A 27,729-nucleotide genomic window follows, 5' to 3' on the forward strand; every position below is an offset into this window, starting at 1 on the left:
TGATCTGTCAATGAGGTGGCTGCACTGAATTGCTTCCTGCTGTGTCGACCTCTCCACTGCCTCAGCATTCACCTGTAGACTCCAGGGGGCATGTTTACTCATCATTCCCCAATTCCTATATGTACCATATCTGCTGGGTTAGATGAGCTCAGAGTCTAGACTACAAACTCTAACAATGTTCTGTTGGTGTAATAAGCCAGTGGTCTGATTGAACTGTAATTTTTTTTTAAAATCATTCTGGCTGCAGTAGTAGACAGCTCTAACTCATCTGCAAGTTGACACATTTACATTTACACATGCACGAACAGAAACACAAACAGGAACCTTTTTTTTCACGTTTACTTGAACTTCAATAGCAATACAAGACAATCAGAACACTTGAGGCGATATGTACAAGGATCTCGGGGGGAGTTGCAGAAAAGTTCTGAGGTTTTACATGATCTCTGGCTCTGCAGTCAAAAGTTCCATCACCTACAGTCAGTGGCAGGTCGGGGCGCAGAGGTTTTGGTCTTGATGTGAAATAGGATTGGTCAAGAGTTCAAAATCAGTAGGAGGGGATGTGTTTAAGAGGCCCTCCAGTTGGTATAGATAAAATGCTTCACTGTGATACATTAATTATACAAGAATGATGTATATACACACACCCTTTCTCCCGCTTCCTCTCTCAGACACGCATACACACAAACACTCCCTTGCGCACACCCGTGCTCATCAAGCTACGCGCACACTCGTACGTCACGCACACTTCAGCACTTCCTCCTACAGTATGTAGCCTTGTAAAGCCACTATAAAGTCATGCACATGTTCTTTGAAAAGATTTTTTGGCAACACACAAGTGCTTCTTTGACACACTGCTTGCTTGCTACAGGGAGGGGCAACACCCAGCCGATGAAGCAATAGAAACTTAGACGACAGGCCAATAAGGATAAGCACCGATGAGATGGGAAGACACAGCAGGGTTTAGGGAAAGAGAGAAGAGAGAGGGGAATAGGAGGAAGAGTTATCAATGGATCACAGTCATACAAAAGTAACAAAACATGGAAAGGGGGGAAGTCTCGTGGTGATCGGGAGATAGAAGCAGGGAGGAGCCATCACTTTCATAGGCATCACTGTTAATCATCCATCATCATTAACCTTTTCATTAACATAATCATAATCGTTTCCATCAGCTTGATCGTCATTATGTGTTGTTATTATCACCATCTTCCTCCTCCTCCCTGATTTCTATGCCCCAATCACCACCGCCCTAGTCACAGGCTCGTCACCCGCTGCATCTGTCCATCATCTCCTTCAGAGGAGGGCTCTGGCGTGTACCCTGCCTCTCCATTGGATGCCATCGGTGGTGGCTGGTAGAAGGTCTGGAGGTGGTTAGGCCGAGGGCCCAGCGGGGGTCGCCCGAGGCTGTACGGCAGCTCCAGAGATGGCCGCTGAGGCTGACCTGTGGGGCTGACTTCTTCTGGACCTTCGGGGCTGCTGTCTGGGTACGAGAGGGTCGGGGGGGAGTTGCGGGTGTAGAAGCGAGGAGGGGAGCTGCTCCGGCTGTACACCTGCGGGGAATGGCGGGAATAGAGGTTGTTGGGAGGGGAGTTACTTTCTCGTGGAGCGAATATATTTGTCGGCGGAGAGCTTCGGGGGAAGATACTAAGCGGCGGTGAGCGGCGGTCTCCAGGGTAGAGAGGGGAGGGGTTTGAATCTCGGGCGTAGATAGGTGAAGAGTCAGCATCAAGGTCGAGATCTGGGGTCAAGGGCAGAGAGAAGCTGTCAGAATCTTCTCGCTCACCATACCGAAGAGACCCTCTGTCTTTCCCTCTTTTCCTCCCATCTGGACCTCCATCTTTGCTCTCAAACAGGAAGGATTCCTCCCTGTCTACATCCATCCCTCCTCTCCACACGTCAAGCACTCTGTCCTTCTGTTTCTCGCTTTCTCGTTCGATCCCTGCTCTCCAACCATCTCTGTCCTTTAAAAATAGGGATTCGTCTTTCTCTCTCTCTATTCCACCTCTCCATCCATCCATCCCAAAATCTTTCTTTTGAGTTATAAAAGTCTCTTCCCGCTCTGTCTCCGCTCCTCGCCACACCTCCACCCTTCCATCTCTCCTCTCCAGCATATGAGACTCCTCCCTCCCTCTGTCAATCCCGCCTCTCCATTTGTCCATCTCTCCATCTCTCTTCTGAGAGGTAAAAGATTCATCTCTCCCCATCTCTCCTCCACTCCTCCAATCATCCATCATTCCATCTCTTTTTAATAGAAACGTCTCATCCTTCTCTCTGTCCTGGCCGCCTCTCCATGTCTCTACACCTGCCTCCCTCTGTTTCATCAGCAGTGGCTCCTCCAGGGCCTTGTACAGGGGCTCTGAGTCCTGTGGTGGAGGTGGAGGAGGAGGTGGGAGGGGCCTGTCGCGATAACGATCCCGGTCTCGCTCTCTTTCTTTCTCCCTGTCTCTGTCCGTCCCTCCACTTGACTCTGCAGTGCTGCGGTGGCGGGACAGAGTACCAGGCGTGCGGCTGAGAGTGGAATAAGGTCGTGCTTGTACATCAGGGGGACGCGCTTGCTGTCTTTCCTGAAGCCCACGGCGTCCCAGAGTACCTTGCAGCTGTGAGTGGTCCCCATCTTTAAGCAGCTCACGGGACTCAGAATCCCCAGAAATGCGCGCGTGTGACCAGCCGTCTTGTAAGCGAGGCGTTGTGGTATGATCTTGTCCACGTGTCGTGGAATGTGTCTCAGTGTCTTGTGTGAGGTGCCTTGTTTGTGACCAGCCCTCTTGTGCGTTATGCCGTGTGCTTGGCTGCAAGGAGGTAGCCCATCCCTCTTGTGGCGGCTGTGCGTGTCGCGTTAACGTGGCAGTGTGAGTGAGAGCCGGCCTGTCGTGGTGGTGCGGCCTCGCCAAGCTGCCGTAGCGCTCAGGAGGAACAGGCATGGGAACTGAAGGCCTCAGGTTGCTCTGTACCAGCTCTGAAATAATCATCTTCTCTAGTGCTGCTGCATCGGACAGATTACGACGCATCCCAGCACCACCGCTCAGATCTGCTCCCCCGTGCGGTGTCAGGAGCCCCGGGGAGATGTCGTCCCCTCCCATTCCAACTCCTCCGTCCCTCAGAAGGTCAGTGCTGCCCACTACTCCAGCTCGGGACCCAGGAGTCGTCCCTAAACCGTGCAGGGTGAAGGTGTTGGGGGTGTAGCCTCCATTGAGACACACACTGTCCAACCCACAAGACTCCTGGCTTTGTGAAACGCCACCCTCTGTTAGGAGAAAAAAGAAAATGCCAGTCACAAAAAGCCAAGGAACCCATAAGAACTTTAGCATTAAATATATATGAATGACCAAATGAATGAATGGGCAGCGTTTGGTGTTCCTGCTGAGAGTGTTTTGGATATTAATATTTCTGAATGAAATGTTTGGTTATGTAGCCACATGGAGAAATGTGCTTTATGTCTTTATGGTCTGTGCATTGTGACTGTGTGCAAACATTTCACAGATAGTCTATGAATTGAAGCACAGTGCACAAGGGAGTGGCGCTCAATGATTCAAGTGAGCACAAGAGGGAAGAGCTCATACTCTGCTTGTTTCTGAAGGTTCCTACTGGTCCATGTTAAGACAGAAAGACAGAGAGGAAAAGTATCAAAAAAGAAACAATTATTTCAAGTCGAACAACTAAAGCAGATTTAAACAAACTCAAACAAATCCAAGCATCCATACTGTACAAAAACAGACAACACTGTACTGTGCAAAAGCTTTAGGCTATTAAAAGCTAAACAAACAAAATTTTTGCTTGTATAAATGGCTACTGTATATAATAGTGGTCTAACAGTCACTCAGTATTCAGCATAGCCTAGAGCTTTGCAGGGTTTTGTGCATATACATAAATAAGAGAATGGTAAAAGATAATAATAAGAGAAGAAAAGAATAGCCAGAGAAGCAGGGAGTATAGAGAACTGTATTAGGATGTACCTGTGGAGGTAAAGGGTTGATTATATCCCTGGGCCAGCACTGTGTCATATGGAGAGGCTCCAGCATGAGTCTGCAGCACTTGGTTAGTAAGAAAATGGTTCCCCAAAGCAGCTGATGATAAAGAGGGAGAAAATAAATGGCACATTCTTTGTCTGCAGAGCCAGCATATCTGAGCTATAAACTCTTGTACCTCGGTTAAGAGTAGGTGTATTATTAACATCCGCTGCAATGAAAGACGACTCAGTCTGCCTGCGAACGGTGTCATTCCACATCCTTCTGATACGACTCTGAAACAGACATATTACAGAAGTTCAAACCTGGCTCAGACACAAAGAAGGAGACTAAGAGGCACAGAGTGCTTCAGCATACCTGTCTGTTAGCCGTGGCCCTGCGACTCTGGCTGCTGGTGTAGCGGCTGTTGGATCTAAGGGCGGCACCCTTTACCGAGTCTGGAGAGCTGGACGAGGAAGTTGCGCAGCACTGCGAAAGACGCAGGCAACGGCCATAATCCTTCTGACCCTAAAACATTATTTAGTCATGTAGAAGACGGCTTTCTTCAAATAAATTATGCCACTGACAGACACCCGCAGTTATTTAATGATTCATGCTCACTGACACTGACCTTCCTGGCGAGGCTGCAGTGCAGTATGCTGATAAGAAGAGCCTGGGCAGTGTTGAGGGACGAGAAGAGGTAAGCCAGGAGGAGAGATGGAGCAGATAGGAACATGAGGCCTGAAGACCAAGTGACGCTCTGCAGGAAGAGCAGTGTCAGGGAGCCAACTGCCCATGCCCTGCAGACACCAAAGCAAAGACATATTTTACTTTTCTGATGAGCAATTTAAAACATAGGTTTTCACTTGCCTCACGTTGAAAATGAATAAAATTCAACTGTGCCTCTATTTCACAGGGCAGCTAAATTATTAACACAAAGAGGAGGAAGGAGCATGTAACAGCACTGAGGTTTGTAAAGCCAAATGTATCTGACAGCCCCCATCAGCAACAGGAACTGTGAAAGAAAGCTGTGACAGATGTGGGCTGCACTACCTTGAACATGCTCGACATTACTCACATACACACTCGCTGACTTTTTCTCTTTTGTTGAATGAATGCTTTTTCTTCCCTCTATTTGTCATTTTTGCAGCAATGCTAAGGTCTGACCTTTACTCACTCAAAAGGACGCAGAGTCTACATAGGTCATGCTGCTATTCAAGACTGCTGCAGTGCATTTAATTCGGGTTTTTAAAGGCTACAGTTGCTGCACTTCTTCTTTCAGTTCTCTTACCTTTATTAAATGATATTAATGAAATTTCATTCAACATTAATAATAACAAATGCACTCGAAAGATGTTTAATAAAACGGACTCACAATTTATTTTTATCTGTCTTGCCTCATTCGGCAGTTATCAATTCATGCTTTGCACAATGACACATAATAATTCGGCACGAGAGACTCTTACTAACCTCAGGTTGTCATGGCGACTGGAGTCTGGCTTCAAAGCAGCGGTGCTGTGCATCTTATGTAAGGTCATCACCAACACAATGAGGTTTAACTGATGGCAAAAGAGGAAGATCAAACACAGTCAAATATATGCTCATTAAAACAAAATTACTGATCATGACGCTATGACACAGTCAAACAGGAAACGGTTGGCATTTCTAACACGAGATGAAATCTCACCGTAATGATGACAGCAACAGGTCCGAGGAAACTCCAGATGAAGTAATTGTCTGTGCGTAGCCAGCATCTGCAAATATATACAAACAAAACAACGAATTACAGGAAAATAGGAATCTTAAGAAAAACAAATTAATAAGCAGGAGATGACAAAACAACGGAGTAACTGTCCCCATGCAAGCTTCCAAGAATGTGGAGTCAAAGCCACACACAGCAAACACACCCACAGACCAGTCATCTTACGCAGTTTTCGAGCCGTAGCCTCTAAAGTCGATGGCTGCGGACACGGCCACCACCAGCCCAGGAACAGAGTATCCACACAGGTAGAAATACTTCCTCCTGGAGTTCCGCCCCTCGAACACCTCCCGCTGGAGCAGGTACAGTTCCACTCCTTCCAGACACAACCAACAAAACACAGAGAGCAGCGAAAAGTGCAACAGGCCGGCGGTGATGGAGCAGAGAACCTGAAAAATCAGGAGGCAGCCAAAAAGTGATTTATTACTATTGAGTTATTATGTCAAGCTTTTAAAATTATTATCTAGATCAAGACGCACTTCTTTAAAATGCTATTGTTTTCTAGTCCAATATCATCATAAAAAGAAATAAAACACTAACAGTGTACTGAGTCTTGTTGGCACCAACAAGGAAAAGAACTTCAGTGATGAGCAGGTTAGCCCACAGGTTACAGTGAATGGTGCTGTGGTCTGTATGCCAGGGCGCCCCCTGGCAGCACAGTGTGGTAAGGCAGGTCGCCAAGCACACCAATGCTACCGAGATGCCAACCCAGGAAACCACATAGACAAAAAGCTCTTCCACACCAGCTCCGAACTGACAAAGAAAAGCAGACATGAAAGAAAGTGTAAGACATTCATAGATATTTATCTTGATGCCCATTTGTTTGTGGGCATATCACATGCTGAAAACTGCTGTGTTTCTATCCTTGTTCCACATAACATTTATTTAAAGGAATGCAATCATACCAAACAGAGTGAGCATCTTACTGAGAACACAAAATTTAATTTCATGGCAGAAAAAATATTCTGCTACATGTATCACTCTCTCTTTTACAGCCACAAATCCAAATTATCACCCACTTTGCACTTGATTTTTAAACAACATTTCAGAGAGAACAGCAGGGGTGAACTCCAACTGTGCAACCACAAATGGGCGCCGTGGCGGGCGGGGGGAATCGACAAGTTCCTGGTGGGTGAGGATGGAACAAGTTTTTTTTTTATTCAACTTTAAAGTCTGTCAGCTGTTCATCTCAAAATCTGACTTTTAAGATCTTAGTCTGACCACACAAGCAAATGCATGTAAAATTACAAGAAAAAACGTGACTGTTTTCAGTGGTACGTCCATACTGGCATAATAGTTGCCAAATTAAACATATTGAAAATACATTCTGTGCTCAAACGGTGCAAATGCACAATGGCAATATGGCGAACAGTAGCTTCCACGAATTAAATGCTGCTATGTGTCAGCGTGTGTTACTTACAGCAGGTTGCTGGTATGTCATGAGGACAGCATAGCTGGACAGATGGTTGCAGGCGCAAGTAGTGTGTGTGTTGTTTGTGTGTAACAGGCGGCAGCCCTGTGTAGACCACCTGCCATTCCCAGAAACCCCTGATGCGTTCCAAAAAGAGCAATTGGGACCAAAGTGGTTCTCCAGCTGAGGAAACAAAGGCATCAATAAACAGTATGTTTGACACAGCAATTATGCAAAGTGTTACAAATTTGTTCATTTCAATGTGACTTTTACGCTGAACAGAGTTAAGAGACCTGCAGGTGCCTAAGAGTGAAGATCACTGGCTCGGTGAGATACACTCTGCTGGATCCTCTGTGCACAGATGCAGAGATGACATGAGAGTTCACCACCAGGCTCTTGTGCATGACCTCTGAGCTCTGGCCCAGCCCCAGTCCAAGCCGCAGGGTCGAGTTCTGAGTTGTCAGGAAGGAGCCCAGGTTCTTGTAGAGGGAAAGGACTAATTTCACCTGGCCTGGAGAAAAAACAATATAAAATAGCATGAAATAATTGATCTGGAATAATGATATGTCTGAAATCTTACTATCTGAGAAAAGCTAGTATTAATTCTCCAAACAATCAGTCTTAGCCATGGTTTAATAACTATAATTTAAGAAGAAATCTGTTTGTAATAAATATCTTTGTCACAACTACTGCTGTGAAAATAAGATTAATATTTCCTTCTGCAGTGCTCTTATATTTGGTGCTATGGCTCTGTTATGGGAGTGCAGCACCAGGTCCCCGTGTATAGGATAGGGCAGGCACTGCTAACACAGCAAAGAGGTTTATATGTGTGCAGAAGCTATAGGCAGCCTAAAGATTCAGTAAACAAGTATCAGCTTAGCCATTAGCTCATGTGGCTTGGCACTGAGATCAGCTGATCTGCCTGATTGCAGCAGAGCTTGAGGATGTGCCCTGCCTGAACTAACACTGATCAGTTTCTCCTATGTGCCACATACCGTTGTTGCTGTACTGTTGCAGGGCCAGTGCTGATATCTGTAGGATGCTGTCGCTGTCGTAAGTGTTAGGGAACTTCAGGTCCTGTATGTCCGCCTCTGTATTTAACACGTACACCTCCAGATCTGTGCATAAGAGGACCAGAGGTACACACAAGTCTGGATGAGCTGCTAGTTTGAGGAGAATATGACAAGAAAACGGACGAAAAAGTCAGCGTACCAACATTTGGTGCCCTGTCACTGAAACGTGCTTCATAAAGGTTATTAGCCAAGAGAAACGCTCCTTTTTCTACTGCATCTAATAGCAGTGACGCAGAGCGTGACTGGTCAGCATTGCTCATATCAGCCCAGGACACAAGAGCTTCAGGACCAAGCAAGTTGTCAACTGTCTGAACAACGGCCTGAAAAACAAGAGGGGAGAGACAGTTACATCTATCAGTCTAGCTAGCTAGCTAGCTAGCTGTCTATCCATCTATCTTACCTGAACATAAGCTTTGCATGTGCGTTCTCTCTTCTGCAGCTAAAAAAAAAGCAGAAAAACATCTGTTAGATATCTTTTAGAATCGTCATCGTTGACATTTCTGTTCATTTCCAGGAAAGGTCAAGCACACATCCACACTGACAACAGCAACAATTTACCTTGTTGTAATTGCGTGCTGCTGACTCTTTATTGGCTGGTCTCAAGGCCTGGAGCTGAGCGTCCAGTATCTCGAGCAGCTGTTCAATTAGCTTGACGGACATGCTGACATCACCGGCATAGATCCGCCCCCGGGTCAGGTTGACCAACTCCCCGGCGATGTTGGCTGCATTCTCTCCACTCTTAATCTGGAGTGAGGCGGGGGTGTTTAGAATGTCAAATATTTTGACATTTAAGAGAGAGCTGCTTGCTGACTAGCTTTAGGGCATTTGCACAGCATGCGTGTGCATTTGTGGTTGTGTGTGTGCGTGTGTGACTAACCTTCTGTGCAATTTGGCTGACCCAGGGAGAGGTGCAGTTGGAAAGGTCAGGGCCTCTGGAGTTCCAGCCCACTGGAGACGACATGCATTGATAGGAGGCTATACCTGCAGAGAAGGAAAAGGTGACGCAGAAAGTCAGAAAGGAAACCGACAGTTTGTATTTTATAACACCAGAGCATAGACCAGATATGAGACAGATGTAGCCTCTGTGTCTGAAGTAAAGCCATTGGGGAAGTCCGTTAAACTTGGCATTCTTTCGTATTGACAGAAGGGGGCCTTTAGTTGATTCTATAAGAGTCTAAGAGAAAAATCTACTTCTCACTTGATTTATCGTCTGAGAAAAGACATTCTGGATGAGTTTATGGTTTTAGTGTCTAATTTCATATGTTATGTTAGACCACACAGTACTCATTTTACAAACGGTCGTCCAATTTAGAGTAAAAAAATTGTCAAGGGTATGCTTTAAGATTGCTACAACAAGTTTTTTCCTGCTTCAAAATAGGCCATTAAAGAGTGATTATGCAAGTAAGTACAGTTGGTCCACATAGCGCTATGGCAATAATCCAGCAAATATGTCTACACTGGGGTAGCTGTGGGAGAACATGCGGCTATGTGAGAATAGCCTGTCCCATGCATGCCCCAAGTGGGAGCACTTACACAGTTTTGTCTTTTGAGATCCCCTATATGGCCCCATGATATCCCATGGTAGTTTTGCTTTTTTAGTGGGTACCCATGAGAGTTTGCTGTGAGCAAACAAAAGTGGGCATGCCCACAGAAAATCCTCTTTGGCCTCCCATATAGTGTTTTTAGGGCAGCTGTGGGACACCCACTTGGAGCCTGTATGGGAGAAATATTGGTGTTTCTTACCCATACACTTCCACAGTTCACCCACACCTGCTAACTGTGAGCTTGGATATTATTCATAATAAAGAAGCACTGCAGGGATGTGTAACTTTGAAAGATTAAACCATAGAAATAGAAATATGAGGCTTAGTAAAGGTGACTGATGTAAAACCTCAGTAATATGTATATAGTGATATATAGAACTCTAGAAGTTAACGTTATAAAGCCATATTTAATTTCCTAAAACAGGCTAACTTGTTTTGATAGGGTTTAGGTTTTTCTTTACGTTTGTTTTCTTGTTTGCAGGCTTGTTTAAGCGAGTGGCTCCATAGTCAAGTGGTTTACACATTTGCCTAACGAGTAGAAGATCCCCAGTTCCCCTTGAAAAAACAAGGGGTGTTTTGTTAGGTATAGTATCAGCTGGAAAAATGGCTGAATCAAATAAGTGGCACTACCTGCTGTGGCAGCCCCTATCGAATGTCAGAGCAGCTGACTTTTATTTTTAGAGACATTTTGCTCAAAACTTCATAGCAGCTGGTGGTGGCACATGCTTCATAGGGCATGCTGCAAGCCTACAGTGAACCCCACTTGGACACCCTCTCTGCTTAGTGTCAGCAAGTCACAGTCATCTGTACCCCACACGTCATGCTGGTACTGGGCCCCACTGTGGCTCCACACGGACATGTTTGCTTGTAAGTCTGTGCATCTTTCTGTTATTTCAGGTCAATTGATAAGCAAAATTATAATTTATGAATGATCAAATTTCAGGAAAATGCCTGGAGAAGCATCCAGCATCCTCAATTTCTCAGTAAGAGTCACCCCTCCCTTGTCCCTTTCAAAATACCTAGATCGGGACAGCCAAAAATGCTTGACTCGAGTCTTCAAACAAGAGTCAGTGAACCAGTGGCCAAAATGTCTGACACATCATCTTTTACTTCACTATGTGTGTATTTTTCACTTTTCTATGCAGATAATTCCAATTTTATGGTTTATTTTGATAAAAGCACAATTTATAACGGTATGTTTAAAACTTTAGGAAATCACTGCCTTCTTGTTACACCGTACACATTTAGTTTTTCCTTCTCAGCTCGTCACTAACTTTGCTTGTGCTTTTGGTTCCGAGCAAGTATTGCACAATAGGGTTAATTTTTTGCTGAAAACAGCTACTGCTGGAAACGAGGCCAATGATAATGAACCCTGCAGTTAATAACATAATAACAGAACTGCTGTATGAGCTAAAAGAAGTTGCAAGGCTCTCCACAGCAGAAGCCAGGTGATTATTTACCATGAATTGAGTTTGAAGCCTTTAACTGATCTGCTTAATTGCTGCACACATTTTGTTTACAAGACATTTAATGAAAACCAAGACTGGACACTTGTTCTGCAAATTAGGTTTAAGTATGTAACAACAGCCACGCCTGTTTCCAGTTATAACCATCGTTTAAGATAAGACTCAATCATCACTGCCGTGCCAAACCCATGTCCAAGCCATTCAACATGATTATGAAGAGGCAAAACGCACTCCAGGCATCTCTACATAATCTCCATAAGAGTTGCTCCTCAGAGGGAGGCAGGGCTGAGGAAGACAGCTGCACAGCGAGAGGAAGAGTCGCTGAACCCAGCTTCTCTACACACTGTAACCTCTCAGACTCATCTGAGGCAAGTTCAAAGAGAGGACATCCGACTACATTTCAAAGGGAAACAGGATACACACACACACACACACACAAATGATACTACACACACATGAAACAAACATGTTGGCATGCTCACATCTGCGCGCACACACACACACACACACAAACATGCATATGAAACACACACACTGGCATGCCCACATCTCCCACACCTACCCAAAGACCCCTTAGGGCAGGGCCTTTCCACGGTCTCCCCCTTTAGGGTAGGGGGCCACTGCACCCCTCGTGCCACCCGACTCTCACATCCTCCCACCTGACCCAGTCCCCCAGGGGCCAAGGGGACACGCAGAGGAGGGCGTGGGGTCAGAGGGACCATGGCTGTGATCGGCCGCTGGTCAAAAGGCCCTCTGTTGATGACACCAATTGGATGGGAGGCTGACGGCCGTACTGGAGTCAGAGCCACTGTGGCTGTGTATGACCGGACAGTGGTCATCAGAGAGGACAAGGGCCCTGGAGGGTCAAAAAGCACTGTTAATTCTCCACATTTATTACATTAGTCACCTATGTCCAGTTACACAACTACTATCATTCAACTAACCTTTAGTAGGTGGTGGTGGTGTGAACTGTAGAGGGTATCTCAGTACATAGTAGTTATTCCACACATACAGCTGGTTGTCTCTAGGGTTGTAATCTATGGAGGAGATGTACTGGTAGGGGTTTGGGAATGGTATCTGAACAGGAAGCTCCTGCCCACGACTGGTATCGTAGGCATAAACCACCATGTTGCTGCTGGCTCGGCCATCTGCCTGCCCCTCATCATCCTGGAAAACAGAGCGCACGGCGTAGAGCACACCGCAGGCCATGAAGGCGTTGCTAGCTCCACGTTTGTCAAAGCCAGTTGCCCAGGTACCCTCAAAGCGGAGAGTGTAGGGGTTCACCTGCAAACAGGAAAGAAATGATGAAAAAATCAAAACCTCCTCTTTTCTTTCTTCATCCTTTCCAAAATACAATCATCGATCTGTTTTTCCTTCCTCCTACCTGGCTGACCACGATGCGTCCATTATTGGCTTCAGTAGAGTAAATAACCCAAAGGCCGTTCTCATCCACTGCCAGATCGATGTCCGACTTCCCTCCCCAGCGGTAAGGCGAGGTATCGTGGTAGTTAGCATTGACCACCACTGCCTCCCCGCTCTTGATACGGGTGCGTAGGTCATATTTCACAAGGTTGCGTGTTCGCTCCTTGTTGTAAAATACGGCACCGTCATACACCACAAAGCCTGTACCATCCACACGGCTGGGCAACCTAGGAGATTATTATGAAATACGTCATGAAATGTGTGAAAATATATAGTTTGTGACTTTTTACTTTTACAGAAGAACAATAGAAACGATACGGAGTCAAAACATCAAAAATTGGCGTGTTGTGTGTTGACCGGAAAGCTCAGCTCAGATTAAAACCACCCAGAACATCAACAGCACCAACTAAACATCAGTGATATTAGCAAGATATCTCCACAGAGTCCAAAAGATACTAAAATTAAACATCAACCCCAGCTACACTTAGGCTAGCTTCATTCATTTGTATTTTGTAAGCAGCATAAAGGGATACATTTTGTTATACACAGCAAAATCTCCAGTGTTAAATTAACACTAGAGAGTGTCTATATGGGTCCACACCTCTGAGTGTTAAATACAACACTGTTGAATGTTAAATTAACACTTTTGACAGTGTTATATGTTTAAAAGTAACCTAGTCAGTTTTGAAGATTAACAATGGCTAACACTGAGCAGTGCTGATTTTCTAACACTGGAATATTTCTAACATTTTGAGTTATTTTCCAGTGTTTAACACTCAACAGTGTTGTATTTAACACTCAGAGGAGTGGACCCATGTAGACACTCTCCAGTGTTAATTTAACACTGGAGATTTTGCTGTGTACAATCTTGTGTTGCATAAGGAAAATTAAATTATCTTGAATTCTGATTCTTTAGTGGCCTAATTAGGATATTATTTTGGTGACAATTGCAGATATTGTGGTAGCCTTAAGAGCATTTATATAATACCTTTTAATAATCCCAGACCTTTTTATTCATCACTGAGAGCAAGCCTCTCAGAAGCTGCATGCATAGATTTTACCACTAACTATGCAAACTACTACACAAAGAGCTAACAAATGAGTGGTAACACATTTAATGAGTGTAGCAGAAATCTTATCATCTATAAATGGCAATGATGCTTTTAACTATAACTCTTCTTATTTAACCATACGTTATAGATATAGAATATATGAAACCAACTTTTTATACGGATAAAATAAATGTTTTTCTTTTTCCATAATAAATTGATTTGGCTAAATGTGAAATAAGCCCCCAAGGCCTGCAAACTGCCATTATTTTTATTACAGACTACTTCATTGATTTTTTTTTCCAGCTGTGATTAATCTGTTACTTTACAGTTTCTTAAAAAACAATAAACAAAGCAGACCCTAGAGTAACTGAATATTCATCAACTATCTCAACAATATACGCAGTACACAAAGCACTCACTTATAGGTTGTGGTGACTCTGTTTTGCCGATAGTCATCCCAAGAGGCGTACTCATACAGCACCTCTGTTCTATAGGGTGTCCACGGCATGACATACAGCCTGTCACCAGCTTGCAGGGGGTCTTTACACCAGGCCCCTGATTGATGCTCCACCTCCAGGAGCGAGGAGGCTGGCTGGATGCTGAGCAGTGAGCCAGGACACACGAAAACTGGAAGATGGGAATTAGGTGGGGTAGAGGCAGGATGTGAGAGAGAAGAGAAAGAGAGAGGGAGCAAAAGCGCAGGAAGGGAAGTGCGAAAAAGAGTGAAGAGAAAGAAAGTGGAAGCAGGTGTGGGGAGAAAATGGATCAATGCATGAAAAATGGATTGAATTAAATGCAGTCAATGCAGCGAGATTAAGGAAAAAGAATGAAGAGAAAAAGAGAAAGGGATTTAAAACACCTGTGCTGATCTCGAGAGGCAAGCAACAGAAGAGACGTATAAGTGTTGAGAAATCACACACTGTTAGTGTGTGTGTGGTGAGTAATACAACAGGGACACTGCAATGAAAGGTGTGAGTGTATTTATGTGCTTTTTTGTGTGTATGTGTGTGTGTGTCTGTGTGTGTGTGGGTTAGTGCAAAAAGAGTGAAAAAGAGTGTGAGGTAGAGTCAGGGACGCAGAAGGCGGGGCTAAATTTTGCCTTGAAGTGAATGAGAGGGCAGGTTAGTTTACGCCGAGCACAACGATTGGTCCACCCACATGTCAATAACTGTATGGACACATATGTATACTGTACAGTCTCACACTGGCATGCAAATAGGCATGCACACACACCCACACATAAGCAGTGCTTGGTAAGCACACATCCAGACGGATATACAATCACACAGATTTCGTCTTATTTTTCCTATGAAGATAAATAAGGGGCTCTTCCTATAAGGGAAGAAAAGGGAAAATAAGCATGAAGAGGATGACTAGACAAGAAGGAAGGAAGGAAGGAAGGAAGAAAGGAAGGAAGGAAGGAAGGAAGGAAGGAAGGGAGAGTAAAAAGTGAAAGAAAGAACAAAAGAAAGATCGAAAGAAAAGAAAGAAAGAACATAGAGGAGGGAAAGCTTCAAAGGAAGATTGTGTTTATGTACGTGTGAGTGGCTGTGTTTGTGTTGGTGTGCACAGAGACTGAAGGAGAGACAGAGAACAGAGAGATCAACCAGGAGCAAGAGGGAAAGAAGAGGTGAAGAAACTAAAGCAAGAAAGCAAGAGAGAAAAGATGAAGAGAGACTAGGTGCAGAACCTGGATAAAATTGGATAAAAGGACGGCTTTCTATACAACGAGAGATGGATAAAATGGGGGGAAAAGAACTGAGTAGGAAATGAAAAAAGGGAGGGGGCAACATCCAGCATGATTACGAAACAACGTCCTAGGGTAGGAGGAAGAGAGAAATGGTAGGAGAGAGGAAGAGAAGGAGAGAAAAGAGGGGGTTCGGGGGTAAGGAGAGATCAAGATGCTACAATGTATTGTCTTTACCTTTTTGGTCCACTTCTACTCAAGCATAGGAAAAAAAAGAGGGAGAGAAAGAAAGAAAAGTCAGAGGGTGAAAGAAGGGAAGTAAAGAGAAGCAAGAAAGCAAGCAAGAAAAGCAGGAGAGAAAGAAAGGAAGGAAGGAAGGAAGGAAGAAATAAAGAAAGGGAAAAAGAAAGAAAGAAAGAGAGAAAGAAAGATTTGCACAGATAAAGACTTTGGAACTCATTCTCACCACATACATTATTGTTCACGTAAAAGGAAGGAGCACGAAAGAGACCCAACATATTCTTCTTCCCTCTTCTCCTCCCCTCCCACCCTATCCTCTCCCCCTTCCCTCCCCCACCTCCCCCGATCTCTCCTTCCCTCAATCAGGCTCCTGTGGAGAAAAGAGAGCAACTCCCGTGGCGTGAATCTGGAAAAGAAAACACACACGCATGCACGCGCAAGTGCATACTCCCAAACACACATACACGCAGAAGACATTTTGGCAAACAGTTTTTCTCTCTGTACTTTCTCCGTACAACTTTCTTTTTACATTTCAGAAACACAAGCATGCACACACGTTCCCTGAGAAACAAAAACAAAAACGAAAACTCCCAGTCTTTTTCTATCCATCAGTTTCTCAGGGAACTAGTAAACATCAGAAATCATACGTACAAATAATAATAAACACCAAAAACCTAAAATGCATCTTGGCGAAAAAAAAACAAAAACATAGGTTAAATCTGTGTGCACTTGTGTTTGTGTTTATGTATGTGTGTGAGTGTGTTTGTGTGTGTGTGTGTACATACAGTATATGTGTGTTTATGTCTGTTGAAATAAATATATATGCATACTCACTGTAAGGGACACACTCATACTGGATCTCCAAGTACTTGTATGTTCCAGGACAGGGGTCTGGGAAGACATCAACCCCTGCAACCACCACACACTGAGTCCTGTTGTTACACCTGGAGGACGGATGGATGGATGGATGGATGGATGGATGGATGGATGGATGGATGGATGGATGGATGGATGGATGGATGGATGGGTGAGTCATACGGATGATGGAGAGAGAAAGCAAAGGAAGGAAGGGGAGTGATTACCAGACAGGAAAGGGGAAGCAAAGGACACTCCATTTGTCTACTCTCCCTCTCACTGAATATTGATCAGTTCTTCGAGGAAAACACTGCTGAGTACACAGCTAATGGTGCAGCCAGGCACTCATACTTAGCTGGAGAGGTTGCTTCACCTGCATGTATACATGACACACAAGACAACCTACTAATCAGCGTGTATGTTGTGCAGCAGTGCACACATACAAACAGTTCATGCACTCATTGATTGCCGTAGCCACTTCTAAAAGACGTATTCAAATAACTCGAGTACGATATTACAGTTTGCATCTTTACTGCGCAATTTTTAACTGCTTATGCAAATATAGTGTACACACAGCAGGATGTGCAGCCCAACACATACTCACCTCTGTGACATGATCTTTAGTGCGTCAGGGAGGTAACACTGTGTGTTCTCCATCTGGAAGGGGTCTGCATCACAGATCTTATCATCGGTGCGTCCGTAATTGGCAGTCTCCACCATAACCACATCGCTCCCTGGGCAGCGCAGCTCTATGGGGTAACCCTCACATGCCAGCTCCCTGCGTAGCAGGCCAAATGGCATAGCGGCCCGGGACATGGCTGCACAGTAGGCGGGGGAGAAGTGGGGTGAGGCAGCAGCGGATGAAAGGGAAAGGCGGAAACACAAGAAGAAAGAAAAGCCAAGTTTTCAAAATTTACTACAGGCAAAAGGAGCTTCATAGTTAAGTTAATACATTTCTAAAAATTGGCATTTGATTTATTTTTGTAGTGTCTGATTTTGAAGGGAGTCAAACGGCTTCTTAGAGCTATAAACCAATTACTGACTCCCATGTTTTAATGTCCAACTTTACAGCTGAAATGAAAATAGTTTTACCTTCTAAAGCTAATTTAACCCCTTCCTAACAATTTTCTTGTAGTAGTCTTCAGGCTTCTTGAAGGACATTCAAAGTTCTTCTGTGAATGTTGGCTACCGTTCTTTGTCAAGATGATTCCAAAACACTTCAATAATTTTGAGGTCCGGGTTCTGGACTGGCCAGTCGTAACTGAGAGAGCATATTGCATGCTTTTCTATCCAGGTATGATTTTACTGCACTGCCAGTGTGTTTGGGATCACTGAAAATGAAAAGCTGAAAATGCTGCATCTCTCCTGTGTCAGCTATTTTGTGGATTTTTTTCCTCTTTCTTAAGGACCTGACTTTCAAACACTGTTCATCTGCTGTATAAGTAGTTTTTTAGACCTGCCACTTCTTCTTTTGTCCACCACTTGTCCAGCTTTGTCAATTTTTTTAATAGCATACCGCACATCATGCCATCAAGTTTTAGGCTAACATCTCATCTGGTGCAGAAATACTATTTTATGCCCGTCAAGCTGGCATTTTTCAGAGATTCGTCTTAAGAAATTGAAACAAATTATCTGTTTTTGTGAAAAGTACAAGGACTGAACTGAAAATGTGTGAAAAGCAAAGAAAACGCTTAAAATACATTCAGAAGATGTTTCTTTCTACACAAAAAGCTTTTTGCTTTGTATATCTGTAATAGTACTATTGCTGGCTCCTTGCAAAATATAAAAAATGGTGGTGGCTCAAAACGTTTGCTCAGTACTGCATAAACCACCTATTAGTATTATGGTTTGAAGCAATAATTCATAATCATGGATGCTGGCACAGTCTCACATTTGTTTTAAGCCTTTTTTTTTTGCACTTAGTTATGAGTGGTGCTCTGTGATGGATGCTAACATGCAAAATCGAATCCCAAAGTTACGAGATGTTAACATCTGACACCATGGATACCGTATCTATGGTATCCTTCGTATGCTATGGATGCACTGGATTTCAGGGAAATTCCATATTGAATTAAATATCTGCCTAATGGTGAGCACGGAGAAAAGGCAGGGAATGAGCAATTTCTGTAGGACTGGAGACTGTACAGAATGTGATACTAACAATATTAACATGGCCAGGCTGATTACATCATCTGGGCTACATTGTCAGGCTTTGGGAAGATAAATACTCCTGGTCTACAGATGGGATCAGCTATCCAATACCACGAACTATAGGACATTGATCCCATTAATGATTCCCTAGGATAGAGACCTTACTTTGACTGCCTCATTCAAATCATTCCCATACCTGTATTTGTTAGCACATTTAACACACATTACACATGCTTTGAAATTGTGAAAACGTTGAAAACCGCTAATTTAATCTTTAAAATGCGCAAGTGTGAAAGCTAACACTGGAAGGAATCCCAGATGTGACTGTTGACATAATCTCGTCACACCTCCTTTGTAACAGCTACATGTGACGCGCAGCTTTGAAACCACTACTGACACTCAGGTGCTCGGTAAACACAATCAGACAAGTATAGGATTTCATTTTCTTTGAGCACTACGTGTGAATATGTTAAATACAGGCTCAGCGAAAACACTCACCTGACAACCTTTTAAAGCTGTGTAAACCATGGTTATTGGAGAAAATCCCATTACCATTACCTTAATCCGCTTTCTCACACGAGTTTGAGTATCGTGTACGCATGACAAGGTGTTTGCAGCATCAGGATTAAAACATTAAAGCAACACTTTGGTGTGACTAGTATGCTGCTGATGTACTGTAACTGTCTGCCGTGCTGAATAGCTGATTGTTAATCGACTTTGAGCTACAGGCAGCTCCTCATACACTCCACTCATACACTTGTATTCAGATCTTGTGTTTGCGTAGGTCAAAGCATGTCATACAGCTTGTCTAGATGCCTTTTTTTAGTGGCACTGGGCTTCACTCGATTAGATGTGAGTCACTCAAATTTGTGTTGCACTGACATTATCTATGGCGTTTCAGTTTATAGGATTCCTCCTACTTAATGCTGTCAGAATCAACACCTCGACGTGACGCTTACCTTGGCCAGAGGGCGCAACTTGAGCCAGAGTGAGCACGCCCACGAACCACAGTGACACAGCCATGCTGGGCAGGAAGAGTTAGGACGTCACACCACCACAGTGCTAGGAGAGCCTGGGGAGGAAGCAGTGGAAGTGTGAGACTGTGAGTGAAAAACTGCACCCTCTCGTCTTAGTGGAGATGTGTGTGCGCGCACGTGTGTGTGTTGGATGGTCAGAAACCCACACTGACTATGAAAGAGTGCACATGAGACACCACAGCAGGGTGGAAAGAGGACAGAATAATAGAGACAGACAGACAGACGGACGGACACAGAGCGGGAGCAAAATAAAGATAACAATTGAACAATCGGTGCAGCGAAAAGCCCCTCAATCTGCTGTTACCATGGTGATAGCACAGTGCAGTCTCAGGAAGTGAGAGAGAGAGAGAGGGATGGAGAGTGAGGAGGTATACAGTGGATGTGCGTATCTGTTACTGAAAGCGCACACGTGAGAAATTGTGTTTTAAGTCTGTAATTAGCCAGAAGCAATACTGGCAACTGACCCATAAAAGAGTCTTAATCTTTCTATCCTTAGACACACACACTCACAGAGGCAGAGGGCTGGGCTCAGCTTAGGCCACTTTTCAGTAATCCTAAATAAATCATGTCGTAGAGACGATCTCTTCCCCCGCAGGCGTAACTAGGTAAAGCAGCTGACTGAAGACACAGGTGATCAGAGGGCAATGGTGCACTGTGGATTTTTATGAGGGAACATACGGGGCGCAGGAAGATGAGCTACAAGAGAACAACAGTAATATGACTCCTTACTATAAACTGAACTCTTGGCCCTGGACAGAAGGGAGAGAGGAGGGGCCTCATGTACGCCATAACATTTCTTTTTCCTTTTAGGATTTCAGCTACAGCTGTAGTGTGGACTGCGTAACCAGAATTACGGTCTTGGGAGGTTGTGTGTGTGTGTACATAAACATATGTGTGCATGTGTGTTTATTTGTGACTCGGTTTTCGCTCCGTCTTCTTGTTAGGTAATGATGGCCGACAGATTTAGGTCACTCCTCAACAAATGTCCAACACGCATTCAAAGACTTGCGCTCGCACGCACACACACACAGACAACCTCGCACGCATTCGGGCACATGCGCATAAACCAAGAAAGAGAAGAGAAACCTCTGCCTTCTTTAAATCCACTCAACCAACAAGGCTGTAATAAAGGCCCCAGGACCAGTGAGCTATGCACACGCACACACAGTAAATATAAAAGACTGAACAGAATGAGAACATTTCCATTTTTTATCAGATGCACGCACAACCACGCAAATACATACACACAATATGTCTAGTCTCCTGCAAACCCCTTATGGCAGCATTTTCTTATGCTTGCTACCCCAAATCTCTCTCTTTCTCTCTTGCTATCTCAGACCCCCCCCCCCCCCCCCCCCCCCACACACACACACACACACACACACACATAGATGCAGAGTAAGTAGAGCAAGGACACTGATGGCCCTTGACAAAGCCACACACCCGGTTCCCCCTGTTTGCACCACCATGCTTACTGCCTACAACCAAAATCCTGCCCCGGGGAAGCGGCCGGCCTACTTGAAGTGGCAGCTATCTCTAAGTGAGTGTATGAACATAATGCTTAGAGTGAAAAAAATTACACAGGCGCACACATTAACGTGCATGCTGTGAATACACCCAACCATTTACAAAGAATATACACAGAGAAAATTCGTTTGCATGTTTTGCTGGACGATTTCATGAAATAAAAATATTCTCAGTTCATCATTTTACACACAGCTACACGGCAGTGTAGCTTTACAATGATAGCTGTTACAAGAATTTAGGCGTGACATCTAAATTCTTGTAGTTTAGACGGTAATCACACAATTCTGCATCACACAGATCCTTAAGAATGCGAGTAGCCTGTTGTAGAAATAATGTAAAAATCAAGTTACGTACACTCACGTGCGTTAGAGGCCATACAATCAACAGAGGGCGAGATAGAAAGAGAGACTAACCTCCCTCTCTTTGGTCACAGAGCAATCAGTGCCTGAGGGTAGATCACTATGAAGCACAAAGTGACAAAGCAGCCTTGTAGCACTATGCTCTTAATGGATGAATGAATGTGTGTTTGTATGTGTGTGATGGAGAGGAGAGACTAATTAAGAGGTGTGGGGGAGAGACATAGATTAGTCTTCCAACAGAAACCCTGAAAGGTTTATTGGCTGAAAGACTTTTTAATAACAAGAGTGGGAGAATTTTCTTGTCGCTATGGATAATATTTAAGAATCAAAACACACTACAGTGCCTTGTGCAACTGCCAGTTTCGGACCATTGACCTCTACATTTCCCAGAGGGCTGAGGCCTACATGCTGCAGTCAAAGCCACTTATGGGGTTTTAGAGCCTGTATGTTTGTCTGGTCGATGTCTGACTCCTGGGACTAGAGGTGTCGCATTCCCCTACATGTATGAGGGTACACAGAAAATATGGTAGTAACTAGCATATCAAGCCAAATTTTTCTTTTATTTTCTGTCGTATTTGTTATTTTTATGATTTTAACCCCTACTTTATACATATCTGGAATACTAGCAGGTATTAATTAATCCCACAGAAGGCCAGAAAGACTCCCTGGTGTCTCGTTCTGTGCCACATTTTTTAAGAGGTGCAGGCCGGGATCTCTTACAAAAGAAAGTTTTTGCACAAAAAGTAATTGGGTTTTCTCTCACTTAAAGAATTGAGTCTTTGCTAAAGACTGCAGGAAGACTGATTAAACATTGATAGGTTTCCTCACATATTTATCACAACTGTAATCCTGCCTTCAGCACACACTCCCTGAGCTAAAAGCACACCATGCATTTGTGCTCTTTAAGCATTTTCTCCGTATCAGAAACTCTCCAGAATTGTACGGGTTTGCTACCTGATCAGTGCGAAGCATAATAGCTGAAATCTGTTACTGTCACATTTAAGATTATTGCCCAATCTGAATCTTTCTTAAAGCACATAATTTACTTAAGTCTGTCTTCAAATAATACTTTTTTTTTTTTTTAAAAAGGCATTACAACTGTATCTGCTTTCCATAAGTGGACGTAAAAAAAAACAAACTTCTTAATATGACAAAATCCAAAGGAATTGCCTGATTGGTTGATTTTAAAATTAGTCGAAGTTTATATATAGCCTCCCTGTAAAAAAACAAACAAATCCACTGTCCACGCCAGTAAGAGGTGGGCGGAAACCAATCTCAGACCAACAAGGCGTACAATAGGAGGCTTGTGCAGCATTCATGTCAAGTGGGTTGCACGGTGGAGGTGGAAAGATTCTTATGCCAATGAGTTGCAAGCTTTCATGACAGCTGTATGAGTGGATCATGTTTTTTTTAAAACTATGTATAAAATTGCATTGACAGTGTACAATTCTGTGCATTAAATACGGGTGGATGGCAGATTTTGGCTGCTTTGAGGAGTCCGTGTTCGTTTTTACAGGCACTTTTACTTTTGTCACGGTCCATGTGTCTGCCCAGTCAACCCAGTAAGGCCACATGTGTTTTTTGTTTTTGTTTTTGCTCTCTCTCTCTCTCCTGTGTTCGCTCTGCCTGGGCGGAGCTCATTGCGGGCTCCCCCCCTTTGGCCCACGCACCTGGGAGCAATCACACACCTGCGGCCCATCATCCTGCTTTCCTGACTGCTAGTTAAGATGGCGGCTCAGTGTTTCTCGTCGCTGGACCGTTTTGCGACACATGTTGGTGTAGCCCCGGCTGACTAATATCTCGTGTCTTCATAGTGACTCCCTTGCGGTGGTTATCTCTCGTCTTGTGTGATGTAGATTCCTGGACCCGTCCCTTGAACCTCTTTGGATTTCAGAGCGCGAGTGTTTGGATGAGCGCAGTGGCGCGTGTTGGAGCGTGTTGAAGATTGGAGCGAGTGGGCGCACGAGCGAACGGAGTGTGGACCTACGAGCGTGTGTAGAGTGTTTTCCCTTCCTGCCCCGTGAACCCCTGGAGCCACGTTCATTCCCCTCGTATTTTATGTATAGTTCACCGGCTGTTGTTTGCTTCAGCTTCAGTCAGGGTTCCGTCAACGCTGACAACTTAAAGTACCGACGAACATAGTTTATAGCAGCATGTGATTTTTGTAATAACAATTTAGATATCGGCTTGAACCGCAATGATAAGTCGATCATCAGAAAAATAACATTTTTTTTTCCAAAAAAATATCTAAATAATAAGTAGGTTTTATCTTTCTGATGCTTTCCTTTGTTTTAAACCTGTGAAAATGTTGTGTTTTCGGAAGACCTACAGGCTCATGTTCAGCACATGTTAATATTTGTTTGGAAAACAGTTGTGCTGATGTTGCAAAGTCTTGGCACATCAGATCTCTTGACAGTTTGCAGAGGCCTGATATTAGATGATCTGTTAATGTTTCATGGCCAATAGTTTCTAGGAAAGCAGGGAGTTCCAGCCAGACACAACTGGCTCAGAATAATGTTCGCCTGCTCGAAAGAATTGAAAGTGACATCTGTGTTCATTTAGATCTTCTCAACATCTAATGAACATTTTATACTTTCTTCAAAGTCTTCTTTCTCAATTTAGGAGGTATTTCCCTGACACATAACAAGAAAATGTGCAGTGACTTTTTAGCACAGATTTGGATTTTTGCCATCACATTTCACATCTTTAAGTTTCTTATTTTAGGGGTTTTAACTTGCTGCATTAACTGAAAAAAAAATAATTCCCGTCTGTCATATTTGATCTATAAACAGCTTTTCAAACCTTGTCAAATCTATCTGAAATTATATCGCATTATGTATCGATACAGCTGCACAGCAAACACACACACACACACACTCACATATGTGAGTAACATACGTATATGTGTTCATAATTGAAAGTGTGTTTAAGTATGCAAGTGATCCTTTAAACTTAAGAAAATGTGGCATTGCTCCCAGTTGTATGTCAGCATAACCTGCTCCGATAATGTGAGCTGCTGGAAAATGTCATCAGAACAAACTCGCAGAGTAAAATACAGGATTGCGGTTTGGATTTTAAAATGTCACATGGCTTGGAAAAGGCCTTTACGCCACTAGATCATCAACTGAAGTACGAGAGAACAGAGCAGTCTGGACAGAAGGGAGGAAAAAAGGGTTTATTAATAAAATATTTTAGCAAAATAGCAATATTAGGTACAGTGATATGGCAAAAATTTGTCTCCTCGCAGAGATTTTGTCAGACCGTGTACATTAAAATCACTTGACTAAGCAAAAGCATACGCACATATCTGCATGTCAGCTTTACAGATTATGTACGATTTATTTTTCGTGTTTAAACATAACCCCTGGACAAAATTAGCATAGTTAAATACGTCTCATTATTTGTTCCACAGTCTGACTTGGAACTGTAACAGAATATTAATTAGCTGCTCTTTTGACATTGGTAAATTTAAATGATTTTTACACGCCAAAGTGTCTGCCCCTTATCTTTGTCATATAAAAATCCAAGCAGATGTCTGTTCTCATATCATGATATTGATATTACACTGATATATCCGCCCACAGCTCTGCACAGGCTTGCATAAAATGCTCACAGCACAAACGGGGAGACTGACTCAGTGTGTCTGACTGATTCAAGGAGACGTGAGAGGAACCTGTTCGAGGTGGTCCGAACAGAAAGAGACAAATATGGTGCATTTTACAAGTCAAATGACAGAAAACCCATCCAACTTGTGTGTGCGCATGTATGTGTGTGTCTGAGTGGTTTAAGCAAATCACTGTGTCCTTTCTTTTTACTCCACAGTAGTTGATGTAAATGATCCCTACATGGAAACAAACCTCATTACCTTTGTTTTCTCTTTCTCATCCAACACACAGTGCGGACGCACACACACACACACACAAACAGAAAGGAGTCACCGCTCTAAAATCTGGGTTCACAGATAGTTCTCTATATTAATGAGCTCTTTTTCAATGTTTTTGTATCTATAATTAATAGGACACAAACGATGTCTTTGCACACCCTTGGCTACAAATGAATCAGGGATTGAGTCTGACAGTAGAGCAGGAGTCCTGTCACCCACTGAGCTCTTCCTCCATCTATTCCCTTAGCCTTTCTCCCCTTTCATTCACCTCCTTTGTCCTCTGCATCTCTCTATCGCTCCGTCTCTCTTTCTCACAGTCACTCCAGTCTCTCCGCCTGGCCTCCTCCACTGACCCAGTCCTCTCTTTCTCTCTCTGAAATATTGATAGTGGACTCTCACTCACTCGCTCTGCTACCTCTCTTCATCTCTTTCTCTTTTCTCCTCATGTTCCCATCTGTGGTGAATCAGCAAACCAAACCCGCATTAAAACCCCTTTTGTGTGTGTGCGTGTGTGTTTTACATTACTGCTCACTGCAGCACACATGACGCTGCAACCAAAGGTGTGTGTTAATGAACACAAATCACACCACCCATGACAGACCCCTCTGGCGTTCCAGTCTGGGACACCCTATCACAACACTTTTTCCCCTCTCTGATCTCCAAAGACGGGTAATCACGTGCCTGTGAATATTTCACAACACTCATGGCTACTACTGACCAAGCTTTAATGGCAGCCAGCGTTAAAAACCCCAGCACAGCAGCGCATGGGATCCATGTCCACTCAGTGATCAAATGGCCCTTGGCAGCAGCAGAAGCAGAAGCAATACCAATGAAAGAAGCGGGGCACCTGTGCTGTCCTCTGGGGCATTGATCATATATGTGCGATTGTGCGTGTGAACGAGAGAGAGAGAGAGAGAGGAGGGGCGGAGTGCATCCTCATAGCCTATATCCATATCTTACCGTCAATCCTCCAGTTTCCCTCGTCCTCCTCCTCCTCCTCGCTCACTGCGTCTCCCGCATCCCGTCTCTCCGCGCCCTCACCCACAGTACTCTCCTCCCTTTCTCCCGCTCCGCTGCGCCCGATGCATTAAAAAAAATTTAATACTCAATGGGGAATTAGTGGAGGGCGAGACCTGCTGGGCTATACGACAGTCGTTAGCGTGATTTGTCCAGCAACAACTGGGCGTCCTCCGCCTGTGATCAGTGCGAGAGGCAGGGTTTTGCTCTGCTGGACCTCACACCCTCCCTCCGTCCTGTAGAGGCTCGATGTCTTCCCGCTGTGCTGTGTGACTGTGCGTCACGTTGGTATCATAATTCCCACGGGTTTCATGCCCAGAAATGATGCGGGCTATAGGCCTTATAGCCCCGATGGATGAAGGGAGGGAAATAAACGGGCACACACGAAAACAATAATTAGGCGCAAATTAACGCACAAACCTCGACCGCTCTGAGCCCCTCCGTCGATTTCTACGGCTCGCCGAGCTCAGCTGTCGTTTGTCATTGTTGATCGTACGCCTCCGATGCCGTTCATTAGGTACATCCTTGCATTTAATGGAAAATAACGTCGACGTGATAACAGCCGCTTTGCATATCCTTGAAGAATCGTGATGGGGTGCAGCGGCACATCAGGACGGATATGGAGAAATGTCAGGCTTAAAAAAAATAGGGGGGGGGGGGGGGGAAGCAAGAATCGCGTTATAAAATAATACTGGGGTTTAAGGGGGGAAGGAAAAGACAACAGCTGGACGGTCAGGAAAGATACAGTTTCCCGTTCCTGGCCTCGCCTTGCATCCGTCCGTCTCTCTTCTTCTCTCTCTCCATCCGCTGGTCCGCTTGTTGCGCGTTCTGCAATCGAGAGCGCGCAACGCGTCTGCGCTTCTGCGTGTGTGCACGTTTGTTTATGCGTGCGCGTGTGTACTTGTGCAGAGAGAGTGGCGGGGTTGGGGGGGGCTTCGGCTATATTGTCAAGGTTTGTCTGAGTGAGCAAAGCTGCTGTGTAGGCAAAAGCAACGGAATATGAAACACACAGCGGCTTGTGTTTATTCAGGCATCTGTCTCCTTTTACAGGTCCGACCAGCTCCGATGTAAGTTTAGCATTTACAGTTCTGTGACCACATCATGGTGAAAGGGGAGATGAGCTGTTTGTTAGCTACCCTGTGCTGCACAGTGCACAGACATTTGTGCAGCACTGCTAGAAAATATGACCTATTTGTCAATCTGGCTGTAATGTTAGAGCTTTGTTATAAATCATCATGTCTCTGCCTTTTCTAAAGCACATCAATCCATAGCAATCAAACCTGATGACACCTGATGATACTCTGG

The 27,729-nt window shown here is 44.2% G+C and overlaps 1 protein-coding gene across 5 annotated transcripts; it reads right to left on the minus strand.

Moving 5' to 3' along the window:
• Positions 1-436: 436 nt before the first annotated feature.
• adgrl1b (adhesion G protein-coupled receptor L1b) lies at positions 437-27,269 on the minus strand. 5 transcript variants are annotated; one of them, XM_080302767.1, is made up of 25 exons: positions 26,368-27,269; positions 19,561-19,673; positions 17,055-17,268; positions 16,430-16,539; positions 14,088-14,295; positions 12,579-12,843; positions 12,139-12,478; positions 11,757-12,050; positions 9,062-9,165; positions 8,743-8,928; positions 8,585-8,623; positions 8,324-8,504; positions 8,107-8,229; positions 7,405-7,622; positions 7,121-7,294; positions 6,241-6,453; positions 5,869-6,089; positions 5,629-5,695; positions 5,412-5,500; positions 4,573-4,741; positions 4,320-4,430; positions 4,141-4,237; positions 3,951-4,061; positions 3,558-3,581; positions 437-3,241 (listed from the first exon to the last, which is right to left on the minus strand). In XM_080302767.1, the coding sequence occupies exons 2-25, from the start codon at positions 19,622-19,624 to the stop codon at positions 1,251-1,253; spliced, it is 5,613 nt and encodes a 1,870-aa protein (XP_080158893.1). In that variant the 5' UTR covers positions 19,625-19,673; positions 26,368-27,269; the 3' UTR covers positions 437-1,250. The 5 variants fall into 5 exon arrangements, with proteins under 5 accessions (XP_080158893.1, XP_080158891.1, XP_026026071.1 ...); XM_080302765.1 differs by having other exon boundaries at positions 3,558-3,578; positions 4,320-4,469; positions 26,368-27,268; XM_026170286.2 differs by having other exon boundaries at positions 4,320-4,469; positions 26,368-27,268.
• Between the last annotated feature and the right edge of the window lie 460 nt (positions 27,270-27,729).

Source organism: Astatotilapia calliptera, chromosome 6 (assembly GCF_964374335.1).
Source record: "Astatotilapia calliptera chromosome 6, fAstCal68.1, whole genome shotgun sequence".
Taxonomy (NCBI): Eukaryota; Metazoa; Chordata; class Actinopteri; order Cichliformes; family Cichlidae; genus Astatotilapia; species Astatotilapia calliptera.

Coding starts and splice junctions, on each gene's coding strand:
- adgrl1b (XM_026170286.2), bottom strand. CDS start 19,624: ATGGCTGTGTCACTGTGGTTCGTGGGCGTGCTCACTCTGGCTCAAGTT. Junction 7,623..8,106: donor GCAACAGTACAGCAACAACG/GTATGTGGCACA, acceptor TTTTTTCTCCAG/GCCAGGTGAAATTAGTCCTT. Junction 4,062..4,140: donor TACACCTACTCTTAACCGAG/GTACAAGAGTTT, acceptor CTTTATCATCAG/CTGCTTTGGGGAACCATTTT.